Source organism: Callithrix jacchus, chromosome 15, assembly GCF_049354715.1.
Source record: "Callithrix jacchus isolate 240 chromosome 15, calJac240_pri, whole genome shotgun sequence".
NCBI lineage: Eukaryota > Metazoa > Chordata > Mammalia > Primates > Cebidae > Callithrix > Callithrix jacchus.
In genome coordinates, this window is record NC_133516.1 from 78,045,832 (window position 1) to 78,066,096 (window position 20,265).

Consider the following 20,265-nt stretch of genomic DNA (forward strand, 5'->3'; position numbering starts at 1 on the left):
TAGCACACGCAAAAGGATGATCAACATTATTACTCACCTAGGACATGCAAATCAAAACCACCATGAGACACCACTTCACACCTACTAAGATAACTATTAAAAACAAAACCCAGAAAATGGTGGCTGGCCCAGTGGCTCAGGCTGTAATCCCAACACTTTGGGAGGCCTAGGTTGGGTGGATCACTTCAGGTCAGGAGTTTGAGACCAGCCTGGCCAACACAGTGAGACCCCATCTCTACCAAAAATTTAAAAAATTATCCAGGCATCATGGTACACACCTGTAATCCCAGCTACTGGGGAGGCTGAGGCAAGAGAATCACATGAACCCAGGAGACGGAGGTTGCAGTGAGCTGAGATCATGCCACTGCACTCCAGCCTCTGAGCCAGACTCTTGTCTCAAAAAAAGAAAAAGAAAAAAAGAAAAAACCAAAACACAGAAAATAGCAAGCATCATTGGTGAGGATGTGGAAAAATTAGAAATCCTGTACACTGCTGGTGGGAATGTAAAATGGTGCAGCCACTTTGAAAGAGTCTGAAAGTTAATGACAGGGTTACCATTGGACCCAGCACTTCCACTCTTAGGTATATCAAGAGAAGTGAAAAGGTATACTCACTCAAAAACTTTACATGAGTGTTCACAGCAACATTATTCATAATAGCCAAGAGGTGAAAACTCTACCAGTTTGTCAATGGATAAATGAAATATGATCTATTTATACAATGGAATATTATTCAGGCATAAAATGAGTAAAGTATTGATACATGCTGTAACGTGGGTGAACCTTGAAAATACACTAAGTGAAACAACCCAGTCCCAAAAGACCGCCTACTGTGTGACTCTGTTTATATGACCTGTCTGAAACAGGCAAATCTAACAGAGTCGGCAGTAGATTAATGGTTGTCTAGGGCTAGGCTGGTGGGGAAAAGGGGAGAATTGGAAGGTGGTGGCTAAGGGGTATGGGGTTTCTTCTTGGGATAATGAAACTTCTAAAATTGTGATGATGGTTGCACAAGTCTGAATATGCCAAAAACCACTGAATGAGTGAATTGTATAGTATGTGAGCTGTCTCTCAGTAAAGCTGTATACAGAGAGAAGGAGAAGCAGACAAACAAAGAAAGATGACATGTTTTTGCAGTAGAGAGGTCGTAGCAGCAATGTGGGATGAGCAAGGTTCTATAGGGGGAGTTCCCCTGGACACCACCGAGATTGAGTTTCTACTGGAAAAGGTAGGGAAAGGAGGAAATTGATTCCCTTTCTCTGTGATGATCTATTCAGATAAGGCATAATTATGACCTCTGACTGAGATGATGATAATGGCAGGAATTATTTAGATGTAACAGATGGGGGGAACCTCTCAAATTAGCTAGTTATCTTTTCTCCCGTTGACATGAAGGACATTTTAAGATATCCTCTGTCTCCTAAAAGGCAGCGAAGAGTAATTTGCCTTAACTGCCCAACCAGGAATGCAGGCCTTATGGTATAGCCTTTGCCTGTCATTTTCCAAATTGCCATCAGATAAGCATCTGAGTCCAAATTGCCATCAAAGATAAGCCATATGAGTGGAAATAAACTTCAGGGGATGAGACTAGGCACAGTTCCCGAGAAGGACATGACCTGAGCACTCAGGGGACAGAAGTCTCATATTTGCTACATGTTCTGTACCATGTGGTGTACCCACTGCAGGAGGAGCCTGTGCCTGTTGCCTTTGAGAAGGGAAGGTAGTTATGCATGAGTATGTCATCATCTGAGCCTGGGTACCCCACCCGCCAGGAAGCAACACAATGGCAGGTCTGTTCCCAACTTCCACAAGGAGCCAGCACCTAGCCACATACTGGACATTTGCTTTTATGACCCGGAGTCACTTTATGCCTTCCCTAGAAAACTTGTTTGTAGGTTAAGTGAGGTAGAAAGAAAAAACTTCAGATTATCCTATCTCTGACAAATATAATTTAAAATTTCTGATCCTGGGCCCCTTAGAGAGGTGAAGAACACAGATTCTAACAATTCACAGTCAGTAAAATCTCATGAGTAGCATTGCTGTATCCTGCTGAAATGAGAATTTGTATAGGTCTATAAATAGGTGGGCTTTTTCATAAACAAGCCATTCTGTTTTTGTGACTTGTGAAATATTTGCTTTGTGTGGTAGAAAGAGCCCTACCAGGGGAGTTGGGATGCCTGAATTCTAGTTCCAACCCTTCTAGTAGCACAAGGTGACCCAGGGACAAGTCAGGTCTCTTTACTAAGCTGGAGCTGCCCCATCCCATCCCCAGAGCTCCTGATTCAATTTGGGGGAGACCCAGACTCCCCATGTAAATTTTGATGCTTGGCAGCTCAGGATCCACTGGACTAGAATGAGTCTAAGGGCTCTTCTGGCTCCAGCATTCTGTGAATTTATGACCCTTGTTTTCCTAGCCACCTCCATGACACAGTGATCTCTGTCCTTCAGAAGAGTCTAAATCTGCTCTATTGCCACTGTATTTGTCCCCCCACCCCCTGATAATCTGGCCTTTTGAGATTGGAAGACTTTTTGCGTCTTTTTTTACACCTAACTGCATATTTACTTGTTGTCGGCAAATACCAAATAGCAATAATAATAACATTCCTCCCTGGGCAGTGACAAAGAAATACAGTGATAGCTTTCAGTTAAATTTATCTTATAAAATAATAGTTGGTGCTTTCACAGATATCACTTCTTTACAGAACTGAGTCTTACACATATTTTTGTATCCCACAGAAAGAATAAAAATGACATAAGCAAACTCATCTTCAAAAGTGGAGATTTCCAGATGTCCCCATATGCTGAATACCCCAAAAATCCTCGCTCACAAGAATGGGGCCGAGAAGCTATTGAAATGCATGAGAATGGAAGTACCAAAAACCTCCTCCAGATGACGGATGTGTACTACTCGGTGTGTATTCCTGCATCAGGACAACCCCAGGGCCCCCAGTTCCTCTGAGAATTAAAGGAATTCTGTTTTGTTGTAGTAAAAGCATTACAGTTAGTTAAGGGTTAAAGAGTAGTGGCATGAACCACTGATTTACATATTTTACTATTCAGTTTACCCACAGTCTATTTGCATGGTACTTCTCAGGGCTGCTGTTGAGGTATGAAGGATATTTCCATAGAGCACATTATATTTATAATAACCTTATTGCTAATAAACTTGTCTTTAAGTTATAGGAATGGAAACTGAAAGGTAGAGCAAGAATTTAGTGATATTTAGCCTTGGGCCCTTTCATGTGAATCTCCTGTCTGCCATGCTTACCTTGTGTGTTTAGGTGCTTAAAACTAGGGAATTGGTGGCTGGGCACAGTGGCTCACACCTGTAATCTTAGCCCATTGGGAGACCGAGGTGGGCAGATCTCATGAGTCCGGGAGTTTGAGACCAGCCTGGGCAACATGGCGAAACCGTGTTTTTACAGAAACCACATTCATCTCTACAAAAAATTAGCCTGGCGTGGTGGTGCACGCCTGTCGTTCCAGCTATTTGGGAGGCTGAGGTGGGAAGATTGCTTAAGTCTGGGAGCAATCTTAAGTAGTGAGCCGAGATTACACCACTACACTCCAGCCTGGGCAACAGAGTGAGATCCTATCTCAAAAAAACACAAAAACAAGAAAAACAACAAAAAACCCTGGGGAAAAAGTATAAAGAGAACAATAATTCAATGTTGTCCTTAACAAGCACTTCTCAGAGGTTTAAAGATTGTGTACTCAGCAGGCCTTTAATAATTTGCTATGTCCAGCCTGGACTGCCTCATTTGGAAAGGTAGGAGACAACCTTGAACCCTTGCTGCTTCTCTCCCATGCTGAATCTAACCTGGGCCGTATTCCTGCGCACTGTCCAGCTCGTTTCACACCACTGTATCAACCACAAAGCAAACATGAACAGCCGTATCTGAGCTGAAAAGTAAACGGATATCAGGTGACTTCTCATGCCATGCGGAGCCGTTTGAGGAATAGTAATAAATGTGAAACCTTGCCCCGTGGGGACTTAATGGTGCTCAGCAATCTTGTTACAGAAACCACAGTCTCTCTGGTTGCTATGGGAATTAACCATGAGGATTCAGACTTTGGATAGGAGGGGCAAGCTCCATGCTAAGGAGCTGTTTATTTCCATAGACTCTTGAAAAATTTGAGCCTAGAGGAAGAACAGAAAATTATAAATAAGGAAAAAGGTGATAAATAAGAGAGACAAACTTAGCTCTAGTGGTAATATTCCCATGGATATTTCTGCATAGGGCTTTGTTTCTCTGTTCCTCAGGAAAGTCCTTTTCCTTTACTAACTGATGCCGCAACCGAGCAGGTATTTACTCAGGTATGTCCCCACACTCACATCCTCTGCTCGGGACTCCTCAGCCCCAGCACGTTACAATAACTAGCAACAAACAGGCCTGTGGTATCATAGGAACCAACTTCACCACATGTTTTCATGGCATTAGCTAAAGTAAATGAACCCCATTTTTATTCAAAAGATAGCAGGCTAACCACGCACAGTGGTTCATGCCTGTAATACCTGTAATCACTTTGGGAGGCCAAGGTGGGGGGATTGCTTGAGCCTAGGAGTTCAAGACCAGCCTGGGCAACATGGTGAGACCCTGTCTCTTTAAAAATTGTTTTTAATTAGCAAGGCATGGTGGTGCACCCCTGTAGTCCCAGCTACTCAGGAGGCTAAAGCAGGAGGATCACTTGAGCCCAGGAGGTCAAGGCTACAGTGAATAGTGTTTGTGTCATTGCAGTCCAGGCTGGGCAACAGAGCAAGACCCTGTATCAAAGAAAAAAAATAGCTGGCTGAGCAGTCTGTAGAGGCAGAGCCTAAGCTTAGGGTATGAAGCTATCACCTGGGTAGACAAGCTGTTCCTCACCGTGGGCTCAGGTGTGGTCCAGGTGATTTCCATGTTCGGCTCTCCTATGGCTCACTTATGATACGCAGTATCTAATGTTTTATTTCTGCCGAAAAAGCATTTACCTTGGTGCCACTATGAAGGCCTTCTCAAAGTAGCCACTCTTATTCAAAAGGAACCTTTCTTTGAGATCAAACTGGCCACCTGAGGATTGCTGTGGGCCTCCTGGTTTGGGGTCCTAACTCCACCTGCAACAGGGTAGTGGTAGGACCCTACAAAGGTCAGTTCCGTCCTTTGCGTCAGTTGCCTTCTGCATGGTGGCAGAGACAGGAGGGATTTAAAGTGGGTTGTGCTCCACAGAGAAAGATACTTTAAAAAACATTAGAAATAATCAGTAGAAACACATCCATACAGGATAAAGCCAGGTCTTTTTCTACATTGGTCTAAAATCATTGGGATTTAACACTATAATTTAAACCCAAGAATGACAAATTGACTTTTCTTCTTTTCTCTTTGGTAACCAGCCCACAAGTGTAAGGAATCCAGAACTTGAACGAAACGGACTCTACCCGGCCTACACTGGACTGCCGGGATCACGGCATTCTTGCATTTTTCCCGGACAGTATAATCCGTCTTTCATCAGTGATGAAAGCAGAAGAAGAGACTACTTTTAAATCCAGGAGAGAGAGGGACTCATTGCTCTAAGCCAGTCGCCTGGGACCTCTGTGGCTCAGAGGACTACACCAGGAGGCTGCACCCCGGATTTGTCGGAGCCATGCTGAGTGGCAGGCAGGAAGAGGGATAGGCATGTGGGGCGTGACCACCGTGGAGGGGACAGGTGGATGTGGAACCACAGGCTGCTCATTCGGCACCTTTGTTGTTACTGTGAACATGAATGTGGGCCAGTACCAAGGGAGTCTCTCTGAGTGACCGCACCATGGCACTGGCACCAGGGTGGCTAGTAGCCACGACAGACCACTAGGCATCAGTGCAGGGACCTGGTTTCCCCTTCATCTGCACTTTAGTAAATTGGGTGGGAGGTTTCCTTTTGGATCTGTTTCAAGCCTCTTCCAGAATGAAGGCTTCCTTTCCTGAGACACTTCCATAAGCAGCAATTTGGTGATTCCTTTGCAGCAAAATGCTGGCTTGTTACTTTCGTGCCCAGTGCCTGTGTGCTAAACAACAGATGAGGATGAGCATACCACTTAAATCTGAAGATGTCACTGTTAAACGGACGGTGTTTTAATATGTTTCTCGATTGTCTTATGCTACAGTTTCCAAGCCAACCCCCACAATGAGGAAATGAAATGTGTGAGGCACAGCACACAACTGCAATGTGGTTTTTTTAAGTCAGGGTCTTAACTTTTATTTAAGATTTTTGTTTAAAATCTCTTTGCAGTTAAATCTCACTTTTTCAAACAAGCCTGGATCAGGGCAAAACAACTTATATTTGGTTTTAGTTGGAGGCTCGGGAGGCAGATTACAGGCAGAGGGGCAGGTTTCATCCATGAGGGCACAGCCTGGGGCCTGGGACTCTGACCACCACCGTGGAGGCCAGAGGCAGCTGTGTATGAAGGAGAATCAAACTGGATGCAGGTTTCAGCACTACCGGAAAGCAGCCTGGGGAGCCCCCGCAGCTGGATGTGATTAGAGGGATGGGCTGAATCAGCAAGTTGGAGTTCCTGCATCACCAGTGCTTTGGGAAGCTGCGGGATTCCTGAGGAAGTACAGGGAGCCGAGATGGAGCCACACGTGAGTTTGCTCACCCGCTACTGCAGTACGTTGTCCCCAGAATCTCGTCCACAAACCGCATGTAAACTTTCAACCACGCAAAGCTGTTTACTCGGCTGAAGAAATAACTTATTTGTGCTTACCCAGTCATTTGCACCTCTTTATATGGCTGTGTAGCGCCCTCCAGACACATGGTTATACTTGCAGTCAGAGTGGGAGAACTGAAGACTTCTGGTTGGTCGAGGATCTGCGAGTTGACTTTTGAGAAGGAAGTTCATGTGTCTTATTTATTACCCCTGTGACGTGGGTCCTGCCAGGGAGACATCCAGCACTCGGTGTCTTTAATTGCCACCTGTGGAACTGTTTACTGGCCTGCTTTGGGGCATCCTGGTTTTGAATGAAGGGAGGGGAACGCAGAGGTAAAAGCATTGTGTCCAGCCTGAAGCAGAGCCGCGCAGCACACACATTCCTGGAAATGGTGCAGCCACTGGGGACAGTTCTGCCCCGAGTGTGGTTGTTTCTTAAAGGTCCTCTAATCTCTTCACAGCATATGTAACCCCTGCTCTTTGCATAATCCTTGGCCGTGATGATTTTAAGCAGAAACTCCTGTGTCACCTGGTCTCCACCACTCACCATCATCCTGCTCTAACAAGAGCCCTAGTCAGGTGAGGTGCATTTTCATAGTTAAATTGCAGTCATCCATGAGATAAATAAAAGAAGAGCTGTTTCTGTCAGTGGAGGCCAACCTAAAATTTCAAAGCATCGCCTTTTTGAAATCCTGGACCTTACTCTCTCTTTCTGTAGAACCAATGGCCCTTTGTGGCTCAGGGCCTCACACCTAACTGGAGAGTTCCAAGCTCCTGCAGCTCACCTGAGCTCACAGACTTGACTTCTTGGCTCCTTCCACAGCATCCCTGCTCATCCCCACAACCCGCAGCTGTGGGAAGAGCCATATAGGGAGGCTATTCTCAGGCATACACTTCTGCCGCCTTCAGCTGACATCGCAGCTGACAAATCATCTCCTCTGTCAGAGCCAGAAGCCTTCAGCTCCGCAAAACGAAGTGTTCTGACCTAAAAGCATTCTTGGGAAGAATCCCAACGTCTAGAAAACGGTGTCCTGTGAGTTCCCAGAATGCTTTCTTGTTTATGGGTTTCGTCTTTATGGCGTGGATTAAGAGTGTTTTATTTTGTTGTTTTAACTGAAAAAAAAAGGAGGCACCCTCGAGGTTGAGTTCACATGGTCTCCAGTTTCCAGGAGGTGTGTGGGGGTGGGGAAGGCACCTCAGGCTCTTAGGGGGCATGAATAAAGCATGGTTGTGACCCAATGAGAAAGGGAGAGGCCAGCTTCATGCCTGCTTGGGGTTCCTAGCCGCAGAAGGGTTCCGCCTCGGCCGAGGGAAAACACCTGGTAGCAGAAGAGGTCTGGATGCACAGCTGGGACTCCGAGGCTCTCTGCCCATGGCAGCCCCTGTAGCCCCTGCAACTGGGGTGCACAGATGCCACAGTCCTGCACCAATGCCCCACAGCTGGGGGAAGGTGAGAGGAAGGGGAAAGTGATGCATACCTGCTCAAGAGGTGCTTAAACCTCTGTAGAGAAGAGCCAGGCCCAGGGGCACCTGTGTGTCCCATCACACACCACAGCAGGGAAGGGTGGCTTGCTGGCTCCCTGGCATCAGTGGTTTGCTTTAAGCTCCAGAAGGTCTTATTGCCATTGTCTTTTCCTCTGCCCCTTGAGCCAACTCAAGGCCCTGAAGTCTGTTTCTTTAGGCAGATGAGTTGGCATGCTACTACTATGACCAGGCTCTGGGCAAGGCTCCTCACAGCACCCTGGAGAGGTGGGCATGGAAGTGCCCATTTCTCAGATACAAAAACATTCGGAGAGGGTAAATAACTTGCCTTGTAGAGGCGGGACTGAAACCCTCGTCTGCCTGACTCCCCCTGCTGCTCTGCCCACTGTAGCCCCCTGCCTCACTGTCTTGGCACACAGCTCACCATCCGACGTACCTTAAATATCAAGGAGGGCAAGAGAGAAAGGGCTTTAAAAATAAGGTTGGTTTTTTTTTTTTAAGGAATCTCATTATTAAGGAGTAACTAATGACATGAAATTTAAAGAAATGCTGAATACCCTTTTGAAAATGTCCTTTCAGATTGGTTTTTACATATATTTCTCAGACACTTGTCATGAAGAATATAGTGGCTGGCTTGTGCTGGTACATGGCTTTGGCTATAGGAAGTGAAAGTTGAGGACCTGGGTTTCTGACATACATACATGTCAGTCAGACATACACATCCATCTGAAGGCTGCTGGCCTTGTTCCCATGGTAAGGCCATGGCTCCCACATAGTGGAAGCATATTTTTCTGAAGCATTTTCAGAATTGGGAACATATTTGGTGGAATGTCTTAAATACATCTTCCTCCTTTGAGGGGAAGTATATTTTCAGAAGCAGCTAAATCAGTTAGAGTCAAAATTGCTGATAGGTGGTTCATTCAAGCTGGCTGATGGCATCTGAGGCCAAACACTAAGATGTGGTGATTGAGTTCTTAAAGTGGGCCCAAGGGGGAAGGCAGCATCTTTGGACTCCTAGGCCAGATGGCTACCTGAGAATATGCTGTTGAAGGATGACACCTATACAGATGTGAAAGTTCCCAGAGCAGGCACCTTCAGGTTACCCTCACACGTGGCTTTTTTGGTGCCTGCATCAAACTGCCTGTCCCCTGGTGAAGTGCCCAGGTGTCCTGTAAGCCGGTTTAACTCTGCCTAAAGGAGAGGAGCTGCCCAGTCCAGTTGCCCTTGGCTAAGTTTTGCCTAACACACCCAAAACTAGGGTTTGGACCCAGAGTTCTAAAACACACCAATTTTGAGACTATAGCACTTCTTTGGAGAGAGGAAGAATGTACAGTGCAGTATTTCAATGTTTTGTGTTTTACTTGAAATTACCCTTAGTATCAGATTATTTTTTCCTATCTGAAACCTTTTGTGGGGATGAGAAGGGACATTTCATTTCCTCCTTGACAAGGTGTCAGTCTGAGGTTCTCATGCATGTTTCTGGAAACTTCCGTAGAGTTTGCCTTTGAGTATGTTTTTTTTCTTTTTCTTTTCTCAAATCTCCAAGGGAGAGAACTGACTAAAATAGTAGGAACTTTAAAGTATTAAATGCCAATTAATTTGTTGCACTAAAGTATCTTCCTTAGCGTTACACTCCATCATATCTGGTGTGAACTGTCACGGAAAAACCTATGAAACCAAAGGGGACCGTTTAGGTCTATAAAGAAACAGGTCTGAGACTAGCTCTGTCACCTGGGCATTTTCAAAGAGAACATTTTGGAGAATTTGCATATTCTGATTTTTTTAATGCACTTAACACACTTCATTACAGATTTCTTGGGTAGGGAGGATGGGATAGGCCAGGGATGGGATGGAATCAGTTCTGCCTGGGAAACTAACCTGACTCATTTACCTTTCTGTATTAACCTTGGCCTGTCCTGAAAAGAGAATGACTGTTTCATCATGAGTTGCTCTGAGTTTTGTTAATGTTTTGTGTTGCTGGATTGTTGGTTACATGAAGCATGTAGCTGGAATAGGAACTTTCGGAGTTCTCGCGTTGTCCTGGATTTCTCTTTATAAACCTTTAAACCGTAGCCCTGGATTGATTGTGTTAAACCCATTATGAGAATGTTATTTAAAGTTGTATTATAATTGCAACCTCCACTAATTATTCAGTACTGTAGCAGCAAAGTATTATTTGTAAGAATTTGGTTATTTTTATACGTATATCCACTATAAGTCTGGCGTTCTAGTCAGTAAAATGATGCAATAAAATTACTGTCATTTTCGTTGTGTGTTTTCCTCTTGCTAACAAGAAAGCCAGAACAGAATGCAGCAAGTTACTTTCCAGGAGGGCATCACCTAAACAATGGAACAGTTGTGCAGTGAGCTTCCACGTGGCAAACGTGGAGGCTGCGTCATTTCTGTATTCTCAGTGCCCAGCATTGGAGAAGTACAGTTTTGATGATAGATAGACAGATGGATGGGCAGGTGGGTGGAGGGATGGACAAACAGACCTGAATGGCAGAAAACCAAACTTTGATATAATGCCTGCTTTTGTTTATGGGAATCGGAGAGCATAAATGATGAATTCAGACACTTACAATTTCCTCTTCATTGTCTCCCACTACCCCCTCCATGTCAACTCTTCATGTGTTGGAGGAGAGGGGAAAGTAAGCCTATGTGTTCTCTGGTGGGGAGAATCTGCAGAACTTCAAGATGGTGGGCCATGGACCTTACACTCATGGGGGCCAAGGGATGTCGCTGCCTGTCTAGATTTACATTCATGAATTAGTTGCTTCCTTGGACGCCTTGTATGTCAGGGATGATGAGCCTCTCATATGCTTTGTGGCAAAAACCTTGGCACTGGGGAGGCCAGTAATGGCAGTTTGGGGCATGATGGTGACCTCTTGGCAGGTTGGATCAGGGCTATGGCCTATCAACCCAATGGAGGTGGCCAGTAGCACTGTCCTCTCCTGAGCCAGCCCCACCCACTCAGCTCTCCCAGCCCCGCAGCTCACAGTCCCAACTGAGGTCTGAGTTTCTTTATCCATTCACCTATTGATGGGCACTTAGGAACCCAGGACTGACCATTTTCTTGTTCCCGCTCAGCTTAGGCAGACTTATAAACATCACCTCATTTCCAGACCTTCTCTCCCCTCATACTAGTTTTTCTTTGTATTTTAGTTTTTTAAATTGTATGAGGTATACAACATGATGTTTTGATAAACACAGTGAAATGGCTATTATAGTCAAACAAATTGTTATTTGTATCATCTCACTGTTACATGTGAGTTGGGGGTGGAAGGGGTAAGAGCACCTAAAATCTACTCTCAGCCAATTTTCAACATACAACACAGTATTATTAACTATGGTACTCAGGCTGTACATTAGATCTCTAGGCTGATTCATCTGACATAGCTGCAAGTATATACCCTTTGACCTATTTCTCCCCATTTCTTTGCCCTTCCACTGTTCTACTCTCTGTATCTATGAGTTTGACTTTTTTTAGATTCCACATGTAGGTGAGATCACTCAGTGTTTGCCTTTCTGTGCCTGGCTTATTTCACTTAGCATAATGTCCTCCGGGTTCCTCGTGGCCCACATTGTTGCAAATGGCAGGATCTGTGTTTTTAGTACTGAATAATATTCCACATGTGGTAATATACACCACAGTTTATCCATTCAACTGTTGATGGGTACTTAGGTTGTTTCCCTATTTTGGCTATTGTGAATAATGCTGCACCCTGGTAATTGTTTAGAAACTAAGATGGAAGGAACTTCTGCTGTGCAGTGATAAGCTGGCCCAAGTGCTTATCCTACTTGTGCCTCTGACCTGGAAATGCAGAACCTCCACCTCAGGCTTTGATGCAGAACTAAAAAGTGGCTGTAGACTGTTGGTCTAAATCTCAGCAATGACCAATAAGCCATTTTCCAGTTGCTTGGGAAGTAAAAGGCAAGGGGTACAATGCGTAGATCATACAGGTCAGAGTCCTCTCCCGTATTGGATATTGAAGGGCTGTGGCCGCTTTCAGTTCCTAGGGCTGGACTGTGGTAACCACTTGACACAGTGAGCAGGAACTTCAGGTAAGAAAGATAAAAAGATACCGGGAGTATAGATATTTATGTTGATTTCTATGGACCCTATAAATACTTGTAGCACCATCAGCTGGTACAAGACAGTCTCCAACCATTTTATGGCTGTTTCCCAGATCATGATGTCAGGTCTAAAAAGCTGCCGAGCTATTTGAGCCTCAGTGTCCTGCTCAGTAAAGTGGGGATAATAATCATTGTCTCATGGAGTTGCCGTGAGGGTTAAAGGGGAGAACTCATAAGAAAACACTGTGAGTGTTTCCTATGATTTCAATACAAAGCAACATAAATATCTTTACTCCTGGTTTCCTATGATTTCAATACAAAGCAACATAAATATCTTTACTCCTGACATCTTTCTATCTTTCTGACCTGAAGTTCCTGCTCACTGTGCCAAGTGGCTACCACAGTCCAGCCCTAGAAATTGAAAACTATGAAGAAATAGCACATTGGTTCTCTTCAATAAGGCCCTCCTGTTTCCAAAAGAAGGAAAGTGCCACCTTGGGAAGCGGAGCGGGGATAATCGCTTGAAGCCAGGCATTCAAGACCAGCCTGGACAACAGAGCAAGACCGTGTTTCTACAAAAAATTGTTTTAAAATCAGCCAGGCAGGGTGGCTGTTGTCGCAGCTACTCAGGAGGCTGGGACTGGAGGATCGCTTGAGTCCAAGGGTTCAAGGCTGCAGTGAGCGAGGATTAAGTCACTGCATTCCAGCTTGGGTGACAGAATAAGATACCATCACCACCACCAACAAAATAGAGGAAAGACAGGTGCAAAATTGAATGTCTTCTCCATGCTGATAAGCTAGTAACTGCCTCTGAAGACCTTGGACTTATGGTCAAAGTGTTCTCATCATTTCCCCTTTTTTCCTTTTCCAACCTGTTTCCTATATTATGAAGGGATTAATGGGCTCGAAATCATAAGTTCTGTGGGGATAGGAAGCAATCCTGTCCTTGTTAAATGTTATCTGCTCAGTGCCTGACACCTAGTAGGCATTCACTAAAACAGAGAATAAGTAAGTGGGCATACCAATCAGCCAACAAAATAAGTTATGACAATTAAAGATTCTGGAGCTGTAGCCCCTCTAGAAGCTGCAGGCTGATGACTGGCTGATGGAGGAAAAATATATAGATAGCTATGACATGTCACTGAATAGGAGCACTTAGCAAAGATCTCTTGTAGCAAATCCCAGGCAAACATTTGTGGAGGAATCACCTTTAAAATACACCAGAAAATCCTTTCCCTGGGGAACTGTGGAACTGTGGAACAGAATTTAAAGGAACAAAGTACTTCAACAGGCAACGACGTGGGTGAGTCTCAACGCATTGTGCTAAGTGCAAAAAGCTGGACACAAAAAGCTTTTCCATTCACATTACATTTTGGAAAAGACAAAACTATAGGAACAGAAAACAGCTGAGTGGTTGCCTGAAGGCGAAGAAGGAAATTTCTGCTGTTTACCAAATGTGTCCAGCTTTCCTCCTTCCAGGAACATGGCAGGTACTTTTCTGCCCCTTTGAAGTGTGGCCATGTGACTTGCTTGGATCAAAGAAATGGAAATGAGAGTGAAATGTGATGTTCACTTCTCTAGCCTCAGAAATTGCAGAAATAGGTGCTGGAATGGAGTCGCTGGTGGCCTGGGACACTGAGCACCTCAGATGAACATAGTGCCTTGCTGACCAGCGTTGAACTGGTATGAGAAATGTTGTTGAGTTAAGGGACTGAGACTTAGGCATCACTTGACTTGTTACTGCATTCCTTAGCTGACCCTGATGAGTACTGCTCTCCAAAAATAACCCTAGTTACCACAGTTCTTGCAAACTGTTTGATTCTTAGTTCAGTGCCATGGGACATTTATGTTATCTTTTTTTTGTCCTTGAGACAGATGATTTTTGAGACAAGGTGTTATTATATTGCCCAGGATGAAGTGCAATGGTACAATCATAGCTCACTATAGTCTTAAACTCCAGGGCTCAAGCAATTTTCTCATTCCACTACAGCCTCCTGAGTAGCTTAGACTACAGGCATGAGCCACCATGCCCAGCTCATTTTTTTTTTTTTTAATTTCTTTTAGAGATAAGGTCTTGCCATGTTGCCCAGGCTGGTCTTGAACTCCTGGCCTCAAGCAGTCCTCCTGCCTCAGCCTCCCAAAGTGTTGAGATCATAGGCATAAGCCACCATGCCCAGCCCCATTTAGGATTATCATTAACATTCTTCAACTAAGTTGTTTTAAAGAATTTAAATCAGAAGCACTTATTATGTGGCTAATATTTGCCAAAGCTGCTGTGTGAAGCTTTGTGGTATGAGTGAGCTGTTGAACCAGAAGGACCTAGATTTGAAACTCACCTCTACTGCGGTGAGACCTTGATGAATTTCTCAACTACTCCAGTCATTCATTTCCACCTCTATAACAATAGAAGTCGTGAAACTAGAGAATTTAGACGTATGCTGAGGGATTGAATGATAGGATGTCTCCAAAGTGTGTCTAAATGATAGGGTGCATCTGAGGCTCTGGCCCTGAAAGGAAGCAGGCATGAGGTACTGTGGATTAGGCTCCGTGGCAGGCACACTTGAAGCAGTAGTCTTGTTATATAACAGAAAAAAAAAACGAAAATAGTAATTCCTCTGCACTTCCCTCCTGCTTACTTCACAATTGTGCAAGTAAGGCATTATCGCTGTGATACTGTTATCATCAATAATATAAGAGCAGTCAGGCACGGTGGCTTACGCCTGTAATCCCAGCACTTTGGGAGGCCAAGGTAGGAGGATCTCTTGAGCTAGAAGTTCAAGACCAGCTTGGCCAACATGGCAAAACCCTGTCTCTACAAAGAATACAAAAGTTAGTCAGGCATGATGATGTACACCTAGGTCTACCTACTCAGGAGGTTAAGGTGGGAGAATCAGTTGAGCCCAGCAGGCAGAGGTTTCAGTGAGCCAAGATCATGACACTGCACTCCAGCCTAGGCAACAGAGTTAGTCCCTGTCTTAAAAAAAAAAAAAAAAGACAAAAGCTGTATTGGACAATACATCATAATTTTATAATCCATGTAGATCTTGATCTATATTTATCCTGATGTTAAATAAGTTAATCAGGAGCAAGGTCCAAGTTTTCTGCCTCTCCATACCCATCACTCCCAGTGGGAAGTCCCTTGTCCCTCACTTCCTTACTGGTTGCTTCACATCTTGCACTGAGGCTAATTCCTGTAAAGATCAAGGGACGTTATAGCCATCTTAGCCTGTAAAATAGGAGCAGCTTTCCAGTATCAGAATGTGAGACCTGGACGGCTTTCTAGTGCGGTCATATGGGCCAGGGCTTTAAAAGTCCTGCCCATAGAGAGAGAGAGCTGCTGGTTCAGGAAGAAGTTATCACTGGACAGAGGCCACATGCATAAAATAAGTGGGGAGATTTTGCAAAAGCAACATTTACTCAATTTAAATGCCACCTCATTATTATGAGAATGTCCTTTCTACATTTTGGTAATAAAAATGTCCCTTACTTTATGAAACGATGGCGATAGAAGATGGTAGTTTTCTGCACCTACACTTAGGCAGCAGCTCCATGTCAGTCCCCTCTGCAATCAATTTTTTTTGACATATCACTAGTTTTTTTCCAAGCCTTTAAATCTATGAGCCACTAATTTGGTCCAGTCTTGCAATGTTACAAAAGAGGATATTCAGGCCCAGTGAGGCTGAATGACTTTTCCCAAAGTTTCCAAATGTCCCTGGTTGTATTTTCCCCAGCAGGACAGAAATATCCTCATATGGTGGGATAGAAAAGTGCAGGCTTCACGGACAGATCTAGATGCAAATCCTTGGCTCAAATGAGCTCCTTACTAGGATAGAAGCTTGACAAGGCTGTGGAATTCTCGGATCTTAGTTATTGCTTTTGTTTTCTATTTTTAAAACCAGGACAGTTCTGGTATTAAAAGGAAGTCTCAGTCAGGCATGGTGGCTCATGCTTGTAATCCCAGCACTTTGGGAGGCCAAGGCGGGTGGATCACCTGAGGTTGGGGGTTCAAGACCAGCCTGACCAACATGGAGAAACCCCATCTCTACTAAAAATACAAAATTAGCTGGGCGTGGTGGTGCATGCCAGTAATCCCAGCTACTCAGGAGGCTGAGGCAGGAGAATTGCTTGAACCCAGGAGGCAAAGGTTGCGGTGAGCCAAGATCACACCACTGCACTACAGCCTGGGCAACAAGAGTGAAACTCTGTCTCCAAAAAAAAAAAAAAAAAGGAAATTTCAGCCAGGCACAGTGGCTCAAGCCTGTAATCCCAGCACATTGGGAGGCCGAGGTAGGTGGATCACCTGAGGTCAGGAGTTTGAGACCAGCCTGACCAACATGGTGAAACCCTATCTCTACTAAAAATACAAAAAATTAGTTGGGCGTGGTAGCAGGCACCTGTAATCCCAGCTACTCAGGAGGCTGAGACATAAAAATTGCTTAAACCCAGGAGGTGGAGGTTGCAGTGAGCCAAGATCACGCCACTGCACTCCAGCCTGGGCAACAAGAGTGAAACTCTGCCTCAAAAAAAAAAAAAAAAATTAAAAGAAGTCCCTTTCAAAGGGCAGAACCAGACTTCTTCACAGCAACATGCAAAGCCAGAAGGCAGTGAGGCAACATCTATGAGGTTATTAATTTAATCCTGAAAGCAACAGGCAGATTTTGTCCAACAGAAATGATTTTAGGGAACCTGGCATTCAAGGAAAATCATTCCATGGGGACATCTGCCAACTAAGAGAAGAATCAAAACAGAGTCTGGGAATGGAAAGGCCATGAGGGATAAGTATGGGATGGGTTTGGATATAGAATTAATGCTAAAAATGGAATAAATCAAGGTTTGGAAATAGAATATGTTATAAAACCCTGATAGAGTAAAAATAATATAGGCAACAAAACAGGAGATAAAGAAAGAAAGCTGTTCTTCTGCTTATTTTTGGTGTATATCTATATACATCCTAGCGCAGTTCCTGACATATGATAGGCACTCAATAGATGCTGAGGACTATTAGTATGGCTTTCTTGAAGAGGTGAATAGGAGCTTTAAATTCTAACTATAATAAACCCTGTATTAGTTGGGGTTCTTAGTTGCAGACGTAAGCATTCAGTCTGTTTGATTTAAAGGATATCAGGTGACTCAATTTCCAGAGGGTCTTGGAAGATCCACAGACAGAAACAGTGGTCAGATCACTCTGCAGGAGGGCTCTAGTGAAGACAGCCTCACTGCCACCACCACAGGGCATGGACCACACAGCACCCACCACTGAGCTTGGCAGGATGCTAGCACTTCAGGCTCCACTGCCCCTGAAAGTCAGAACAAAAAGGACTCTGTCTGTGCCTGCTTCCTTTCATTTCTCTCTTCTTTTTTTTTTTTTGAGTCAGCTCAGTCTGTCACCCAGGCTGGAGTGCAGTGACATGATCTTGACTCACTGCAACCTCTGCCTCCCAGGTTCAAGCAATTCTCCTGTTTCAGCCACCTGAGTAGCTGGGATTATAGGCATGAATGACTACACCCAGCTAATTTTTGTATTTTTTGTAGAGATGGGATTTCACCATGTTAGCTGGGCCGGTCTCAAACTCCTGACCTCAGGTGATCTGCCTGCCTCATCCTTCCAAAATGCTGGTATTACAGGCATGAGTCACTGTGTCTGGCTCATTTCTCTTTTAAATACAAGTTCTAGGCAGGTGCCTCTGACTTATTGTGCCAAGTAACAGGCCAGTACCCCAGCAACAAGAGAGGCTGTGATAGCAAGTTCCTGGCTTCTACCTTGCAGAGCCTGGACTCATGATAGGGGAGATCCCCAGCTGCAGGGAGGGCCACAAAGATGCTGAGCAGCCTTAGAAAGGGCAATTGCTGTCCACTCCACCTCCTACAAACCCATTCTGATGCTTGGTGATCCAAAGACCAAAAGAATCCTGAAAGCACTTGAAACTTGTGGTAAATGGATTTCTTACTTATTCAAAGGTTCTGCTAATTCACTGAAATATATTTACATAAAATTCTAAAATCACAGAAAAGGGACCCCCTCATCTAACATAAAAACACTGGTATCAGAGACCTCTCAGTTCTAGCTCAAAGAATGAGAGAGTTGATGTTATTTAAAAATATAGTCTGGGTGCAGTGGCTCACACCTGTTATCCCAGCACTTTGGGAGGCCAAAGTGGGCAGATCACCTGAGGTCAGGAGTTCAAGACCAAACTGGTCAACATGATGAAACCCTGTCTCTACTAAAAATACAAAAAATTGGCAGGGTGTGGTGGCAGGCGCCTGTAATCCTAGCTACTCGGGAGGTGGAGGCAGGAGAATCACTTGAACCTGGGAGGCAGAGGTTGCAGTGAGCCAATATTGCACCATTGCACTCCAGGCTGGGTGACAGAGTGAGATTCCATCTCAAGAAAACAAACAAACAAAAATATATATATCATATATATGTAAACCATGTGTAAAGAAAAATATAGTTTTACTATATAGAGAGAGTTCAGTACTCTCCATGTTTTCAGACATCCACTTGGGGGTCTTGGAACAAATGCTGCATGGATAAGGAGGAACTACTGTTCTTGACCCTTAGCTTGCAAGGACACAGGGCATTTATGAAGAGGATGGCTATAGAGAAGGAAGATGTAGAGAAACCTCTCCACATGAAGCAGATATGTCCCAACAGCATCCTTTGTGATAAACAACAGTATTAAAGGGAAAACCAGCATGGGTGGAAGAGAAATGTTTTAAGACATCAGATGGAGATCCTTTGCTTTAAAAAATATTAAATACACCTCAACAAACTAAGCATAGAAGGAACATACCTCAAAATAATAAAAACCATCTATGACAAACCCACAGCTAACATCATTCTGAATGGGGAAAGATTGAAACCATCCCCACTTAGAACTGGAACAAGACAAGGATGCCCACTCTCACCACTCCTCTTCAACATAGTACTGGAAGTCCTAGCTGGAGCAGTCAAGCAAGAGAAAGAAATAAAGGGCATCCACATTGGAAAAGAGGAAGACAAACGATCTCTGTTTGCCGATGATATAATTGTATGCCTAGAAAACCCTAAAGCCTCCTCCAAAAGACTCCTAGATTGATAATTAAATTCAATAAAGTCTCAGGTTACAAAAATCAATGTACACAAATCAGTAGGACTGCTGTACATCAACAATGACAGAGCCGAGAATCAAATCAGGAATGTAATCCCTTTTACAATAGCTGCAATAAATAAATAAATAAATAAAATGCCTACACATATACTTAACCAAGGAGGTAAAAGATCTCTACAAGGAGAACTACAAAACACTGCTGAAAGAAATCACAGGTGATGCAAACAAATGGAAATTTGTTATATTCCATGCTCATGGATTGGAAGAATCAATATCAAGAATAAATATACTGCCCAAAGTAGTTTCAATGCAATTCCTATCAAAATACCAATATCATTTTTCAAAAAATTAGAAAAAAATTCATATGGAACCAAAAAAGAGCCCATAGCCAAGGAAATCCTAAGCAAAAGCATCACATTACTTAACTTCAAATCATACTGCAAGACTATAATAACCAAAACAGCATGGTACTAGTATAAAAGTAGATACATAGACCAATAGAACAGGATAGAGAACCCAGAAATAGAATCAAATACTTACAACCAACTGATTTTTGATAAAGCATACAAAAATACAAATTGGGGAAAGGACACCCTATTCAATAAATGGTGCTGGGAAAACCGGATAGACATGTAAGAGAATGAAACTTGATTCCTTTCTCTCACCTTATACAAAAATCAACTCAAGATGGATCAAAGACTTTAAGACCTGCAACCATAAAAATTATAGAAGAAAACTTAGAAAAAACTATTTAGATATAAATTCTTTGCCTAGACCAATGTCCAAAATAGTTTTTTCTAGGGTTTTGCCATGTTGCCTAGGCTGGTCTCAAATTCCTGGGCTCAAGTGATCCTCCTGCCTGGGCCTCCCAAAGTACTGGGATTATAGGTGTGAGCCACCAGACCCAGCCTTTTGCCCACTTTTGATGGGCTTATTTTTTTTCTTGCTGATTTGA

The 20,265-nt window shown here is 43.8% G+C and overlaps 1 protein-coding gene across 9 annotated transcripts in view; it reads left to right on the forward strand.

Moving 5' to 3' along the window:
- The window catches only part of HEG1 (heart development protein with EGF like domains 1), a 99,321-nt gene extending 88,913 nt beyond the window's left edge, over positions 1–10,408 (forward strand). For all 9 annotated transcript variants that reach the window (XM_035273977.3, XM_035273979.3, XM_008982305.6 and 6 more), the window contains 2 exons: positions 2,736–2,910; positions 5,368–10,408. In XM_035273977.3, the coding sequence (XP_035129868.3) occupies positions 2,736–2,910; positions 5,368–5,517 (325 nt within the window). In that variant the 3' untranslated portion in view covers positions 5,518–10,408. The remainder of the gene's footprint in view (positions 1–2,735; positions 2,911–5,367) is intronic.
- The last annotated feature ends 9,857 nt before the right edge of the window (positions 10,409–20,265 follow it).